This window comes from Salarias fasciatus, chromosome 14 (assembly GCF_902148845.1).
Source record: "Salarias fasciatus chromosome 14, fSalaFa1.1, whole genome shotgun sequence".
NCBI lineage: Eukaryota > Metazoa > Chordata > Actinopteri > Blenniiformes > Blenniidae > Salarias > Salarias fasciatus.
The window spans coordinates 31,735,422-31,750,961 of NC_043758.1; the positions used below are offsets into that span (position 1 = coordinate 31,735,422).

The following is a 15,540-nucleotide window of genomic DNA, read 5'->3' on the forward strand; positions in this document are numbered from 1 at the left end:
GTTGTGTCAGGGAGCGTTCACAAGTACTCCGTGGAGTTTCAGACCCGGTCCAAGACTCTGGTAGCGGTGTTGGGTTTCCGTCACAAGAGTTCCTCTCAGGACTACGACCAAAAAAAGTGAAGCAAACAGATGTGAACGCGTAAAAACTGCATGGGTGAAGACAGTAATGGAGCTCAAGAGGAGTCAAACCAGCGTGGCAAAAACTATTTTAATAAAGGTGCACAGACAAAAGAGAAAATCCTGTTTATATATACGTGTGTGTGTGTGTGTGTGTGTGTGTGTGTGTGTGTGTGTGTGTGTGTGTGTGTGTGTGTGTGTGTGTGTGTGTGTATGTGTGTATGTGTGTTGTGAGATGAGTAAACAGGAAGAGTGAGGACACACAGACAAGGGATTTCCCACAGCAACAGAGCCGCAGCAAGTGGGCGACTTCCTTTCACGTGTGTGTGTGTGTGTGTGTGTGTGTAGTTCTCCCTTGCCCTTTGGACGTTCTTCACAGTATGAGACACCGATAGTCGATTTACCACAGCTCAATGCTCAGACCGCGTTTATGTGACATTTCAAGTGAAAACTCATCGTTTTTGTTTCAGAAAAGTTTAGTGTTTTCGCCATTGTCGTGTAAACGACGACCGAAAACGACTCTTGGCTGATGGATCGGTACTCCGGGCCGTCTGCCTGGGCGTCTCGCCCTTGTCTGTCCAGGAGTGTGTGGGCCGTGTGTTTGTCCAGTTGGTGACTCCAGGCTCGGCGTTCGCATGTGTGAAAGCAGCTGACGAACGTCCAGAACCAGCAGTTGGTCTCAAACTAAAGAGAAAAGCTCTTCCGCCAGACAACTGACTCCAGCAACTGCTAACGAGAGAGGCGGCGCGCATTGTGTCTGCAGCGGCGCTGAAACTGGAGGACGCTCATGTGGAAGCAGGCTAACAGCTGCTGCACCATGTTGGAGCCGGATGGGACCCCCGGGTGCAGCTCCATCCCCCCGCCGACCTGCTGCACCGGAGCACGTGACGCTTCTGCTGCACGAGAGTACCTGATCCCCGCTGCCGGCGCCGCCTCATCATCCGTCCTGTCGGAGAGGACGGAGGGAAACACGCTGAGCGTGAAGCCGGTCTGTGAGGAGGGGAATGGATTGTGCCGGCTTTCGTCTCGCGTACACGATCGATTAATGTTCTATTTCAATCACTCTGCAGCACGGCCACATCTGAAGCGAGAGCATGTGAACGCTCTGGTGATTCTCTTGCATTTCCAGACTGATTTACACATCCGTGCATGGATATGTAGCAATAATGTTTACTTTTTTATATATATCATTTCTATTGCTACCTCCATGGGAACTCCCAGAGAAAACAAATAAAAGCAGGAAAAAGAATGATCAGTATCTATTACAGTGGTCATTGATCATTTTCAGGTGCCGCATCAACTGGTAGAATTAACAAGAGGGAAAAAAACACAGTTAAGCCCTCGACCGAAATGTGAAACATCATGTGTCGATGACGAATCCTATTCTGCTTCAATATTCCATGATACCGGTGGAAACTGTCAGAGGCACAAAAATAAAATCACACCATTCAAAATAGAACCGACAGCATTGCCTGGTGAATATTTCCCCTAATTTTCCAGTGATCTTCTGTGAAACTAAAATGCAAAAATGACGGATGTTTACTTAAAATGTCTCGTAACCGGGGCCTGGATCCTGAGAGAGCCGATCGCCTGGAGGCAGAACGCCTGTCTCAGCAGCATCTTTATCTTTTGATGACTCTGAAACTCGCTGAGAACGTTGCAAACTTTTGATGGCGACGTCGCCCGAGGATGTTTGTACGTTTCTGGGTTCCAGACGTACCGATCACAGCAATGCACCCGGAGACAAAAAAAAAAAAACCTCAGCGTGGAAAGCGGCTCACGGATGTGATGATGAGGCAGACGACAGCGTGCAGCTCGGCCCGGTGGATGGAAAGTTTCAAAGCGCCGCTGTGTCCCAAATACATGACAAAGAATCTACATATGACCAAAACGAATCGGTCTTTCTACCATGCAGGCGCCAGCAGATATTAATGGTATTACTGTTACTGTTTGAAAAACACACAATTTTAATAAAAAAATCAACATAATTTTGTTGTGCAATTAAGTGTTTATTGATTCATTCATCTAAAATCAGTCAATTAGAATTAAATTACTTGCAGTTCCCATTATTTTCCGTTTCCCATCAGTAATAAAATTCTAAGTTGTGTTATTTAGTTGAGCTTTATATTTTTTTCCTTGTATTTCTCGGTGTGCAATTTCCGCATATCAACCAGGTCAAAAGTTTGAGCGCCTTCGCCAACTCTCTGCAAGTTCAGCCCGGAGCGAATGAAACTGCAAGACAGACGGCAGCAGCCAGGGCTCTCACTTTCTGCACAAACTCATAAAGTTCAGCTGTAAAAGGCTGCAGGGCTGATCAACAGCTCTCTGCGGAGAAACAAAATGCCTCAATATAACTTTTACACAATCGTCGGATTTGACCCGACCGCTCCAGATTTTGCGTCAGTGGAAATTTCGTGAAGATCGACTTAATTTTTTCACTCAAAACTGAATAGAGCCACACAGCATTTTCTATTTCTAACTTTTTATACCTACATGACACATCTGGGACTCAAAATGTCAGCCGGAGTTCAGGTCTTCGGCTGAACTGTGTGGAAAATAAATGAGTGAAGATGTGGGCAGAAGGCGATGCTTGTTTTGTGAATGTTTTTCAGAATGGAGTGTATTCCATCATCAAACAGTGAGTCATGTTGCTGCGCCGCTGCGCTCCACTCGCGGTGTCTGATGTCAGGCTTGTTCCAATCGATGGGAGGAAGATTTCTCATAATGACGGATTAATAATTGAAGAGGCTGAAATATCAAAGATTCAACACGAGAGCTCTGGCTGCTCAGACTTCAAAAACTGGGCTTTCTGCTCGTTTATATTCATTCTACACTTCCACAGTGTTCCCCAACCAAGGGTGGATTAAAGCATGTTATCAAGCTAAAAGGAATGTTAATGCGGCCCTTCTAACCAGAGACCTGATGGGTTCAAGGTTTGCTCACAGAACAACGTGCGGCAGCTGATTTACCTCCGAGAAGCCCTGAAGATCACCTCTGACAGACCAAAGACCGTACGTTTAGCATGTTTGCTGTGGGGTTGCACAAGTTGTCCAAGTTGATGTGCAATGTCTGAGAAAGCCTTATTTTTTTCATCTGCGTTGAACGCCTTTGAATAGAAGTTGCAAATCGGCCCAGCTTTTGGCAGATATATCGGTCGGTTGGTTGGTTGGTTACGTGGAAGACTGGTTGTTTTCTCCAGAAGTTGGTTGATTGATTGGTTGATTGGCTAACAGGATAACTCAACAACTTGTCAATAGACTTTGATAAACTAAGAAGTGATTGAATTCTCGCCACAGAGTTGTGTCCTCTGTGAGCGTCTTCTTCTTGGGTAGGTATTTTCTGTGTTGAACCTTCTTAGCTCTCAAAATCTTTCAGAATTTGCCTTTCTCTTCCACATCCTCGCCTTTGTGAGTGATCTTCAGATTTTTTAGCAGTAGCTCTATACTCTCAGTGTCTACATTGTGCAGCCTTCAGCCTGGATCTTAAACCAAATGATTACCCAATTACTGAGCTAGTTAAAGGGTCATTTTAGGACTTTGACCACCGATAAGTTAGCATCACCTGGTGAAGTCATTTGTTATAATTCAGTAACTTGCACCTACAAACTAGCTCAGACTGATCAGGTTGACAATCAGTGGTCCTACATGATTGATAAATCAAAACACAGGTGCGCGCTCTGACGTGTGCGTCCTCTGGCCTCAGTTTTAAGATGTGTTTCTGCACGGCGGTGCTGTAAGTAGTAACAGTGAGCCCAGTGTGTGACGGGATGCCTGGGCGTGGGCGTGCTGCCTCTTCCTGTCTGAGAGAGCAGCTCACACAGGACCTCCACACACTCTGAAGACTGTGGGCGAGTGGTTTCCTCACGCCGAACGCCTCCGAGCTCATACGTCCAAATCAGGGGGCGGAAACAGATTCCTGCAGCAGCTGGACGTTAAAAATGCTCATATTTGTTCAGTTAGCGAGGCGGAGGATGGCCGTCAGGGGAGGGTTCTCCACCGCAGCGCACGCTCATAGGTGCAGGGCTGTGGACATCTGCAGGCCGAGTGTCAGGGGGACGCAGGGAGCGGCCTCTTTAAAAACATCTGTTTCTGTCAGGATTCGCTCAAAACAACGTCCACATAGAGGAGGAAGAATGACTTCAATTTTTAGAGCAAACCTGAGCCTCTGTCACATGTCAATACGTCCGACACATTCACACTTTAGATACAGAATTAGATCTGACAAACAAAATCTGACCGTTAATGAGGTTTGCACGTGGCACAAATGAATGCATTTCTAAATATCTACATATTTTATAAGTTATCTAATGCATTTTCAATCATTGCGCATTTTTCAGCAAATATTTTTTAATGTTCTAGATTTTTGTTAATGAGTAAAATAATTTTTCAAAACTGACTTTTCAATATGTTTTATAGTTTAAATACATCTTGCTACATGTTGCTACAAATTATCAAATGTATTTATGTTTTACATGTTTTGCATGTTTAAATACTTTTTTAATCTTTACAGTATAAGTACTTAACATCCTACATGTTTGGAAATTACATGAATACACTTTTAATCCATTATTTAATCCATTATTAATATTTTTCAACCATTAAATATATTTTAATATGTTTTAATTTTATTTTATTTTTTATACATAAAGTGTTTTTCAAGCCATACAGTTTAAATACATGTTTTAAATGTTACATATTTTTCAATATTTAAATAATTTCTAATGTATGAAATAAATATTTTATATATTCCAATACCATACACGTTTAATACTTGTGTGAAATGCTTTTCAATACAATAAACTCAATAAATTACAATTTTTTTTCTATTTAACTTCAACCTCTTTAATAAAGTCTAATACATTAAATCCATTATTAACGTGTTGTATGTTTCTTAATACATTGAATCCATTAATTGAGTTAGCTATTTTCCATTAGGCTGTATTAACAGGTTTAAATTAGTTTTTGATTAAAGGAAAGCGATTTCACCAGAAGGCTGAACAATTGACGGCCGTTTACTCAGCAGTCATTTCAAGTGAAAACTGCACAAGAGAAAGTAGGTGGAGAGTAACCGGTCTGATGCGTGTTTGTTTTGAATTTCACAGAAATTCTGTTTTTTTGCAGAGAAAATGTTGCACGTTGGAGTCATTTTCAGGCAAAATGTGCAATTTTGAAGCGATCGATCAGCCTGGCTGACGGTCTGTGAGAGCTCTGCGCTGCTTCATCTGAACAAACCGCTGCGCTCACGTAAAGAAGCTACAGGCCTGATTGCACTTTCACTTCATGACTGGAATTCATGCTGTGGCTGCTCGAAGCCGCCGGTGCTGCCGTGACCGAGGGAGGGGGCGGAGGACGGGGTGGAGGACTGGGTGGAGGAGCGTCTGGTGATTCTCCAGAACTCATCGACGGCTCACTTCTTTTTGATCAGCGGCGCCGGGCCGCTGCGCTCTTCCCTCTGATTCCCCTCATGATTCAGAGAGGAACAGGCTGTGTTTATGCTGGTCCACTCCTCTGCAGCTTCTTTGACTCACGGCCTCAGAGCTGTGAGACTTCAGTCCACGGCCATGGAAACCCTGAGGCGCAGGAACAGGAAGTGGAGGCTGTCGGGGGAATCACACCAGATGAAGTGTGTCTTTTTTTCCCTTGAGCGTGCTGTATCTTATTTATTGTTTTTCATTATTTTTCCATTTTAGTCACAAATTTGCATAAATTCTTGCGTCTGCTCTTTGGAAATAAACTGAAAACCTGTGTACTGCAGTGAGGAATATTCCTTATGCTTTGGGCACTGTCGGCAATCTTCTGTCCCAGATGAGCCAGATGTGAGCCTCAGCTGGCCCATGTGCTGTATGCTACATTTGGCTTAGATATCACAACACAAATACAGTCTGCCTTTGGCTGAAATATGTCACACTTGACACCAGGTCATCCAGATGTGAGCCTAAAGTGGCCCCTGCATCAGGTCGCACATGTGACTCGCCCTTCGTTAGACATATTTGCAATATTTTTGGCAGAAATATGTTAAGTAGTTATCTAAAATTAACAGCTGGAAGAAGAGAATTGTGACAGTAAACCAATTTACACCTGTTTCGATCTAAATGGCCCACGTCTGGCTGAGTGCTGGGTCATCTGTTGTGGTTTTGGTTTACATCTGGCTCTGCGATGGTCTGGTTGTGGCCCGCTTATGCCACCATTGCCTCCTGTATGTGGGCCAGGAGAACACGTCAGGTTTGGGCCGGAAGAACTTTGAGTAAATCTCACTAGAAATATAAGCCACAAACATTCATTAAACTTTAAAAGTGCAATAGACACACTTAACTTAGATACACACATTTGCAGTAACAGTATATCAAAGAAGCGTGTTCAAGTCTGTCACGCGTGACTCTCAGACCTCGTGTGAATGAAACACTGAATCACCACAACTCAGCAGACTAACTAATATTACATACACAGTTCATAGCTGGTTCTTCTGATTTTTTTTTCTGTTCTGAGTGAAAGGTCACTGTGTATCGACACATTTTACCAAACCAAACATGTGTGTGTGGCAGAGCCTGACTGAGTTTCACGAACTGCTTCACAGTTTGATGTTTCTCCAGTCTGATGAAGCTGCTGATCATCACAGCTCCTCTCTCTCACACTGAGAGCGAGCAGCATATTTGCATGTATGTATATATGGGGTTTTTTTTCACTGAAAATACTCTGAGCTGCATTAAAAAGTCCTGTTGCAGTGTGTTCTCCTGCACTGATGATAAATAATACATGCAGAATGGTTCCTCTGGCCGTGATGGGCCAGGACAGAGCGCTCGTTGTGTTTCTTCTCTGTCTGTCTCCGCTCTTTATCTGCATCTTTGCAGCTAATTGCTCATCTGATCTGCTCAGACTGGAAATCAGACTGCATGTGGCCCCGGGGGCTTTTTTTCTCAGAAAGTTCATCTGTGTTACAGCTGCTGAATCCAACAGCCTCCATCACGACAGTGGTTTATAAAGCAGCATAGTTCGAGAGGTTTAATCCCTCTTGTTCTCATCTTGGTTTCCAAAAGCTGAAACACAGAGCGTCTTAAAAATCACTATCAAAGAACGATAACCAGCCAACTAAAGGGAAGATGAAGGATTCAGTGAATAATTGCATGTAAAAAAAAAAAAGCTCAATCTGAGAACCCGAGAAATTATTTTTCTCTTGGAAATGTGCGTAATTTATTGAAGTGTGTCGATCATTGTGAGTTTCTCTGGTGTGTGCTGACCTTTCACATGGAGGAACTGTGAAACACTTCTCACATCTGGCTTCCAGTGGCTCCTGTGGGTTTCACGTCAGGTTCTCAGCGCCCGTCTGCCGACGCTCAGTAAGCCCCGGCCAGGCACTTCTCTGGTTTTGGAGGTTTTTTACACTTTGTTGCGCACTGAGCAGTCTGTGTGGGTGAACTTCCTGTTTGTGCTGCTTTGTACACACAAAGTGGAGCATCGTCGACAGACCAGCACACCTTTCACAGGATCCACTTCTGCTTTCCTGCTGTGCGGTGGAGGCGTCTCTTCATCAGCAGTAACAGTACCAAGGACTGCTTATGTTGACGATAACTTCAGTCTTAAAGTCGACAAAGATGCAATTCTCTTGTTGAGTATCATGAGAATGTCATTAATACACGTATATAGCTGTTAGTATGAGAACCCATCTTCAGACCTGTATCGGTTCGGCCTCTGCTGTGTCTGCATGGAGTTCTAATTATCAGAGAAAAGCTGCATGAGGAGGCCGTCTCGTCCCCTCGGGGGCAGTAATAACCCAGCGTGCTGAGGAGTACTCCCCAGAGAGGAAAACCACCTCAGCATATACACGCTCTTATCTCCCCAGTGGAGGTTAATTAGATCCTCTGCTCCTAATATGAAAGATGTGATGTGGTGCAGGTGCTGCGGAGGTCGGAGTGGAGGATCTGACGGTGCTACAGAGTCTGCGGTGAACGGATCTCTTAAGTCTGCATTAGCTCTGCCTGGTTAGCTCACGCACATCTTCCTTAAACGTAAAGTGGTACATCCCGACCTTTTATGATGAATAAAATATCTGCTTTGAGAGGTTTTGTCTCACTTGTTCTTGGGAGAGAAAGACTGGCGGGCTGGTTTCAAGTGAAAATGCAAATCCTTCACTACAGTATGGGGATTCATACTTCAGTATGTAAAGCTTGAAGCTCCAACAATCTCCGGGTTTCTTCTTTTCCTCTGACGTCGTTTATACAGGCCGACGTTGGATTTGTGACTTTAAACTCTCTCAGCAGTCTTTACCTGCAGAGTCACAGTTTCCACCAAAGTACTTCTCCTTTTTATTGGCTTTTTTAAACTTCCTCGGGTCTCTGAAGTCGTGTGACCGATCAGAGCGGCGTCTCTGTTTCCTCTGAGCATCAGTCCAACATGTAACCTGATTACTTTTGTCTCTTTACAGACTCAAAGCGCTGGTGTCAACTGGAGGTCGGAGTGTGCAGGCGGCATGTGACTGGTGAGCTGCAGCCAATGCGCATACTGTACACACACACACACACACACACACACACACACACACACACACACACACACACACACACACACACACACACACACACACACACACACACACAGAGTGAAAGAAATGTGTATCATGGTTCCCCCTGCTGGAGGAAAAACCACAGATAATCTGCAGCTTTCTTAGCTTCACATAGCAAAAAATTGAAATCTCAGATTCTCCCTTTATGTTTAATTTAGCAGCTCAGTCAATCCTGGACAAATTTTATAAATGATATGGAAAAAATATTGAAAAGGGATTATAGTAATGAATAATGGACTTACATATGATTATTTGATTATTATTTACATTATGATAATATAATTTTCTGTCAAAACTGCCGTTTATCTGTATTTATTGGACTTTAATTTACTTAGTAAGTCAGTAATATTTCTAAGAGGCTTTACAGACTCTAAGTTCAAAATCCAGCAATAAAAACATAATGGAAAAGCAGGTAACAATTCAATGATTGAATAAGAACATCTTGCAATCATACATGGATCCATTACCAGTTATATCTAATCATTTCTAGATCACTTCAGTGCACACATACTTTATTATTTATTGATGTATTAAAGTTTTATCCTGGTGGTTTTGAGTCCACATCAGCCCCTCATAACACACCCTGAAATCCCCCAGAGTCCTGACAGCATCTGCCCATGGAGGTAAAGAGAACTCCAGGTTCAACTGGTGGGCCTCCATGGTCCCAAATACACACAAAAATAAGGAGAAAAATGTGTTTGTCATGGTGTTTCTTTGTTGTGTAGCTGGGCAAAAATTACACTTTCTAGAAACACTCGTGGCCCGTCTTCATGTAGAAAAAACGGAAACGCTCCACAGGTGCACCACAGCCAATATTAAAAGCAGGCTGAAACTTTGAACATTTATTTGCTACAAAAGCAGAAGTCTCTGCACATTCATGGCTAAATTATTCATACAGTATAAAGACAAAAAGAAGTGGGCCGAGCACAGAGCCCTGAGGCGCACCGCTAAGTGCAGTCAGCCTGTTTGAAGTGCCGTCTGCTAACAGCACATACTGTTGGAGAAAGAACTGGTTGAGAATAAATAAATAAAGCTTGTTTTTGCCTATTAAGTCATGTTTTGAAGGCAGCAACTCTGCAGAGGGGAAAGTTTTCTTTTGCACTAAACAGGAAGTGATCCAATTATGCCATAAGGCTCCTACAGCTGACAAAGTTTATATCCAGAAACGTGGTACAAGACTTTAATTTGTGCTCCAAGCAGAAAAACAGGCATCTTACCACAGATTGACAGACAGGCGTGTGCTTTGCCATTCCCGATCTGCCACGCAGGCTCTTCTCCCACGTGGACGACCCCTTCCTGGACGACCCTCTGCCCCGGGAGTTCGTCCTGTACCTGCGGCCCAGTGGGCCCCTGCAGAACCAGCTCTCGCATTTCTGGCAGCAGAGTCGTGTCACGTGTGGCAAAAACAAAGCGCACAACATTTTCCCTCATATCACACTCTGCCAGTTCTTCATGGTGAGTCACCCTGAATGTTCACAGCCTGATTCTCTGACTGACTCTGTGAAGGGATCATGACTTTTCTTATGACCAAGTGATTGATTTTAAATTGGACTCGGCCTTTTTCTGACACACCTTGACCCCATTGTTTCCTCAACAGTGTGCAGACCACAAAGTGGAAGCTCTCTGCGAGGCCCTGCAGGCCACCGTCCAGCAGTGGCGGGGTCGTTTCCCCAGCCCGCTGCCCCTGGAGCTCTACACCTCCTCCAACTTTATCGGCCTCTTCGTGGAGGAGCAGGTGGCCGACGTGCTGAAACAGTTCGCGGCTGACTTCGCCACTGAGGCGGCCAGGAAAGCAGGTAGGAGCGAGACGGCACGTGTTCACGCTGGGATGTCTGATCAGCCTGTGGTGTGACGCTATGTCGTCTCCGATGCAGAGGTGCATGTGGAGCCTCACAAGAAGCAGCTCCATGTGACCCTGGCCTATAACTTCCCCTCCGATCACCTCCCTGCTCTGGAGAAACTGGCCAAAGGCATCGAGGTGAAGCTGGGCTGCGATTGGCTGGCTGTTCTCTTCTCCCGGGACATTCGCTTCGCCAATCACGAGGTGGCTCACACTCCCACAGACACACTGATTTCTGTTGGAGACACACTGACCTGAGATCTGATCCGGCCCTCTGCAGACCCTGCGGGTGATGTACCCCTACGTCCCGCAGAACGACGACGAGCTGGAGCTGCTCCCTGGGGACTTCGTCTTCATGTCTGCGGTGGATCAGAGCAGCACCAGCGAGGGCTGGGTGTACGGGTCCTCGCTGGCCACGGGGCTGTCCGGCCTGCTGCCGGAGAACTACGTCAGCCTGGCCGATGAGTCTGACACCTGGGTGTTTCACGGGTAAGCACTGTGAGAGTATCGTGTTGGATTAGCTGAAAATATCCGTCGATGAGCTAAAGTTTTTCAGCTTTACCTGGTTACCAGGAGGAAGAAAGAAACGCTTGTGCTCTTCTTTCCGGCAGCTCCCACTCCTTCTTCAGTTGTGGGCCTGCTGACAGGACCAGTAAAGACCGGGGGATGTTCGATGGGCTGCTGGACAGCCGTCGCCCCGAGAACACCAGTCCTGGAGACACGCCCACCCTCAGCCTCATCTGCCACCCCATGCAGGTGCCTCAATCCGCCACGTCTGTGTCCAGCAGCTCAGAGAACATACAGGGAGAGATGACCGGATCAGGAATGGTTGTCATAGTGATGAAATCATCTGAAGTTTCATTCCAGCCAAAAGTTTTCTTGAAGGATCTAAAAAGGTTCCTGTGTATTTTTTTTTTTTTTTTTGCCTGGAGAAGCATTCTGCCTTCAGGCTGATGTTGAAGGTCGATGAAATACGACATACCAAGCAGTTCATTTCAGTTCAATTCAGCTTTATTTATATAGCACCAAATACAACATAGTCATTTCTAGGCTGCTTTTACAGAGAAAACCCAACAGATCCACGAGCGAGCATAAGCAACCGTGGAAAGGAAAAACTCACTTTTAACAGGAAGAAACGCTTGCAGAACCAGGCTCAGAGGTGGCGGCTGTCTCCTAGTTACACACACATTTATTTTGTGGTTAAAATATGAAGCTACCATTTAGGACCTGTTTACACGGCAACAATTTAAAGTGAAAATGCAAATTTTTGTTGTTTTGGGGGTCCATTTTACACGACAACCGAGCTCAAAGCCACGGAAAATGCAGCTTTTTGGAAACAGTTCCCAAGGTGGATCTTTTCGAAAACACTCGAGGCCCATGTCTTTGTTGATGGCGGAAACACTATTACAAGCATGTAAGCTTGAAATTATTCACTTGAAATGTTGTTGCATAAAAAGAGCCTGAAGTTCTTTAGGTTGAGTGTCAAAATCCACAAAGTACCCGTCATGATTCCTGTTACTTTGGGAAAATGCTGCATTAATTCTTGATCACTGGAATTTTGTGGTGTTTTTTTTGTTTTTTTTTTCCCTAGATTTCTGGATTTTCATTGTGAGTCAGATTTGTTTAAGCCATGCAGAGCCTTGAAGATGAATACGCTTTAGAAAAGTTGATCATCCTTTTCCCTGCAGGTCCTGCGGATCAGCGGCGGTCACTCTCGACAGCCCAAACGGACACTTTTGGTGTGCCGACACGGCGAGAGGATGGATGTGGTGTTTGGAAAACACTGGCTTTCACTGTGCTCCGACAGCAAAGGTGAGGACGAGAACACGTCGGATAAAGCAGCTTCATCGGTCTAAAGAAGGGATTTCATGAAGTAATGCACTAAACAGTTAACTTTAGTCCAGAGAATACGGTCAAGTACGTTTCTGTTAATGTCATCGTTTTGACCTTTTGCAGGAGGATACGTGCGGTCCAACCTGAACATGCCCCCCAGCCTGCCCCTGTGGGGGGGTCAGAGAGACTACGACATGGATGCTCCCATCACTGTGCTGGGCTCGTCTCAGGCCCGCCTGGTCGGTACGTCCCTCCGCCTCCTTCAGGGGGATTTTCTCGAAGCTGAGCTGAAGCTGAAGATGCTGTGTTGTTTCCAGGAGAAGCTCTGCTGGAGAGCAGCACCGTGCTGGACCTGGTGTACTGTTCTCCATCCCTGCGCTGCGTCCAGACCGCGCAGAACATCCTGAAAGGTGAGCCCAGGTCTTCGTCCTGGGGTGGGCTCGTGTCCTTGGGTCTGACCGGTTGTGTTGTTGTGGGCAGGTCTGCAGCAGGAGGGGAAGCTGAAGCTCCGTGTGGAGCCGGGACTCTTCGAGTGGACCAAGTGGGTGTCCGGGACCTCCCTGCCCGCCTGGATCCCCCCCGCAGAGCTGGCTGCTGCCCACTTCAGCGTGGACACCACCTACAGGTGAGGTCCATTCAGAGCAGCGATCTAGAACCTAATGCAGCAGGAAGCTACCTTCACTTCCTGACCGTTGTTCTGTTTCTGACGCAGGCCCCTCATCCCGGTCAGTAAGCTGACCGTGTCCGAGTCCTACGAGAACTACATGAGCCGGAGCTTCCAGGTGACCAAAGACATCCTGTCAGACTGCAGAAACACTGGTGAGGACCGCCTCCAGAGATGTTCTGAGATGCTCCTGAGACGTTCCTGCTGCTCATGTCTTCCTCTCTGCAGGAAACAACGTCCTGATTGTCGCTCACGCCTCATCTCTGGAGGCGTGCACACGGCAGCTGCAGGGACGCAGCCCGCAGAGCGCCAAGGACTTCATCCAGGTGGTCCGGAAGGTCAGCCCACTCCACAGCTTTATGCCCTTTTACATGAAACAATCCTGAATGATGGACGGCTCTCCAGAAGCTTCACTGGTATAAAGTTTAAAGTAACAGATTATTTTGTGCTGGGTCTGCAGATCCCGTACCTGGGTCTCTGCGCCTGTGAGGAACAGGGCGACTCAGGGGTCTGGCAGATGGTGGAGCCCCCCATCCTGCCCCTCACACATGGACCCAACCACACCTTCGACTGGAGGGAGACCCTCCTGCAGGAGTGAAGACCACCTGAACCCCCAGACCCCAGTGACAGAAGCTCCACCTCCCTTCTGGATACCGGACCGCCTCATCCCATGAACGCCTCCATTCATCCTGCGACCGCGAGACATTCCTCCGGGCTACATGTTAGCATGGCTGTGGCTACGTGTTAGCATGGCTGTGTGGGATGTCGTCATGCTTATTTAGAGCCTGTTTACATGACTACGTTTCAAGTGACAACGTATTCTTCTCATGTTTTCATTTCAGTTTGACGTTTACATGGCAACATTTTGAAAACAAAGTCCATTTCTATTGAAACAGCAAAAAAAAACAAATCAATGTAGTTAGCATGCTGTGAAACGACACACATGAGCAAAGAACAGCAGACTGTACACCTTAACAACGTCAGTCTCTCCAAGTAGTATTGTCATGTGATCAAACAACCAAAACAGAAGTTCTACATTTTCACTTGAAATTGTTGTGTTGTAAACGGGGCCTCAGCTTCAGTCTTGGGAAGTTTTTCTGAAATAAGAAGAAGCCTTTAGCTACATCAAGGTGTTTGTGGATCTTGGGCATGTGTTTAAATTCAACACAATCAAGTCGTGTTGCTTATGCTAAAATTTGCAAATGTAGTTTTTTGTTTTTTTGTTTTTTGTTTTTTTTTTAACCTCAACTGTCTAACAGTTTCTGTTAACTTTAGCTGAATATGTAAAGCTTTAGTAGTCAATTTTGACCTTTTGGCTAATGCTAATATTAGCTATGCTAAAACCTAAAGTTTTACCAGTTAAGCTCAACTAGCATGAAGCTTAAACTACCTAAAGCTGAAACAAAAGTAACCATTTATTTATTGGCTAGAGGTAGTTTCAAGTTTTCAAGTTTGCAGTATTTGTTTTGCTTTTAATTACACGATTAGCATCAGAGCTTCTTTCACAAAACCATCCCAGACTGCAGAAGCGAGGCTGGGAAACAGACGGCACGGCTAGCTTCCTCTGCTAGCTCATGCTGCCTGCCACGGGAACGTCACGTCTTCATCAGGGAGCGTCCGTCCATCCGTCCGGACACCACATGTAGCACATCGTCGTCTTCTTCAGCTCCTCCTCATCAAACTGAGACCACCGCGGCTACAACAGCACAACCTGCACAATGACAATCACACCGTAGCTTCTCGACCCCGTCCAGCAGCAGCTCTCATGTGCGTTTGTTGGAATTAGCTGGAAGTAGTTGTGTTTTAAAGACAAAAGACAGTCTTCCATATTGATTTTTATTTATTTGTAAGTGTTGTTTTTTTTTAGATGTTATGAGTAAAACGTGTAACAGAGGGTCATTTTATTAGCATGTGAGAGATTTTTGCTCTGTATCTCAGGTGTTGACTGCATTTGCAGCTTTGAAAACTTCCATGGAATGAGTGATTGCTTTTATTTTCATATGATCAAATTAAGTTATGTAAAAAAACAAATGAATAAATAAAAATCCGCTGTTAACTTTTAGCATTTAGCATTGCAAAAAGCAAAGATTTATTCTTTTTTTTCCACCTATAAAGTGACACAGACATTGTTTCTGGACATTATATGTTCTTGTTCACGAATTAGCTTGAAGCCTAAGGCTAGGTTCTTATTCAGACATTTAGTTAAATCATCTTCACAGGTTAGCAAAAAGTTAAAAACCCATTTAAAAAAAATGAAACTCAGTTTGATGCAAATGGTTTATTAGCATAATTTAGCATGTTTAGGAAAATACCTTTATCCAGCAGCAGTATTGATACCAGCATCAAAACTGCTGCCTTGTAAGATTTTCTAAACTCAATACATTCATTTTTTAATTTTGCTACTATAAATACATTTAAACCAACATCCACGGTCATTATCATCACGTTATTAATAACTGAGACTGTTAGCACTGTGATGCGATCACAGGGTTTTCGGGTTAGAGTTCTACTTTATCAGTTTAAAAAGAAA

General features: G+C 45.0%; 1 protein-coding gene across 1 annotated transcript in view; it reads left to right on the forward strand.

The window, feature by feature from the left end:
• The window catches only part of LOC115400898 (ubiquitin-associated and SH3 domain-containing protein B-like), a 28,082-nt gene extending 12,544 nt beyond the window's left edge, over positions 1 to 15,538 (forward strand). Inside the window, exons 2-14 of the mRNA XM_030108958.1 lie at positions 8,536 to 8,589; positions 9,942 to 10,128; positions 10,271 to 10,469; positions 10,548 to 10,717; positions 10,794 to 11,002; positions 11,125 to 11,269; positions 12,202 to 12,325; positions 12,470 to 12,589; positions 12,664 to 12,756; positions 12,827 to 12,971; positions 13,059 to 13,165; positions 13,239 to 13,348; positions 13,471 to 15,538. Of these exons, the coding sequence (XP_029964818.1) occupies positions 8,536 to 8,589; positions 9,942 to 10,128; positions 10,271 to 10,469; positions 10,548 to 10,717; positions 10,794 to 11,002; positions 11,125 to 11,269; positions 12,202 to 12,325; positions 12,470 to 12,589; positions 12,664 to 12,756; positions 12,827 to 12,971; positions 13,059 to 13,165; positions 13,239 to 13,348; positions 13,471 to 13,608 (1,801 nt within the window). The 3' untranslated portion in view covers positions 13,609 to 15,538. The remainder of the gene's footprint in view (positions 1 to 8,535; positions 8,590 to 9,941; positions 10,129 to 10,270; positions 10,470 to 10,547; positions 10,718 to 10,793; positions 11,003 to 11,124; positions 11,270 to 12,201; positions 12,326 to 12,469; positions 12,590 to 12,663; positions 12,757 to 12,826; positions 12,972 to 13,058; positions 13,166 to 13,238; positions 13,349 to 13,470) is intronic.
• The last annotated feature ends 2 nt before the right edge of the window (positions 15,539 to 15,540 follow it).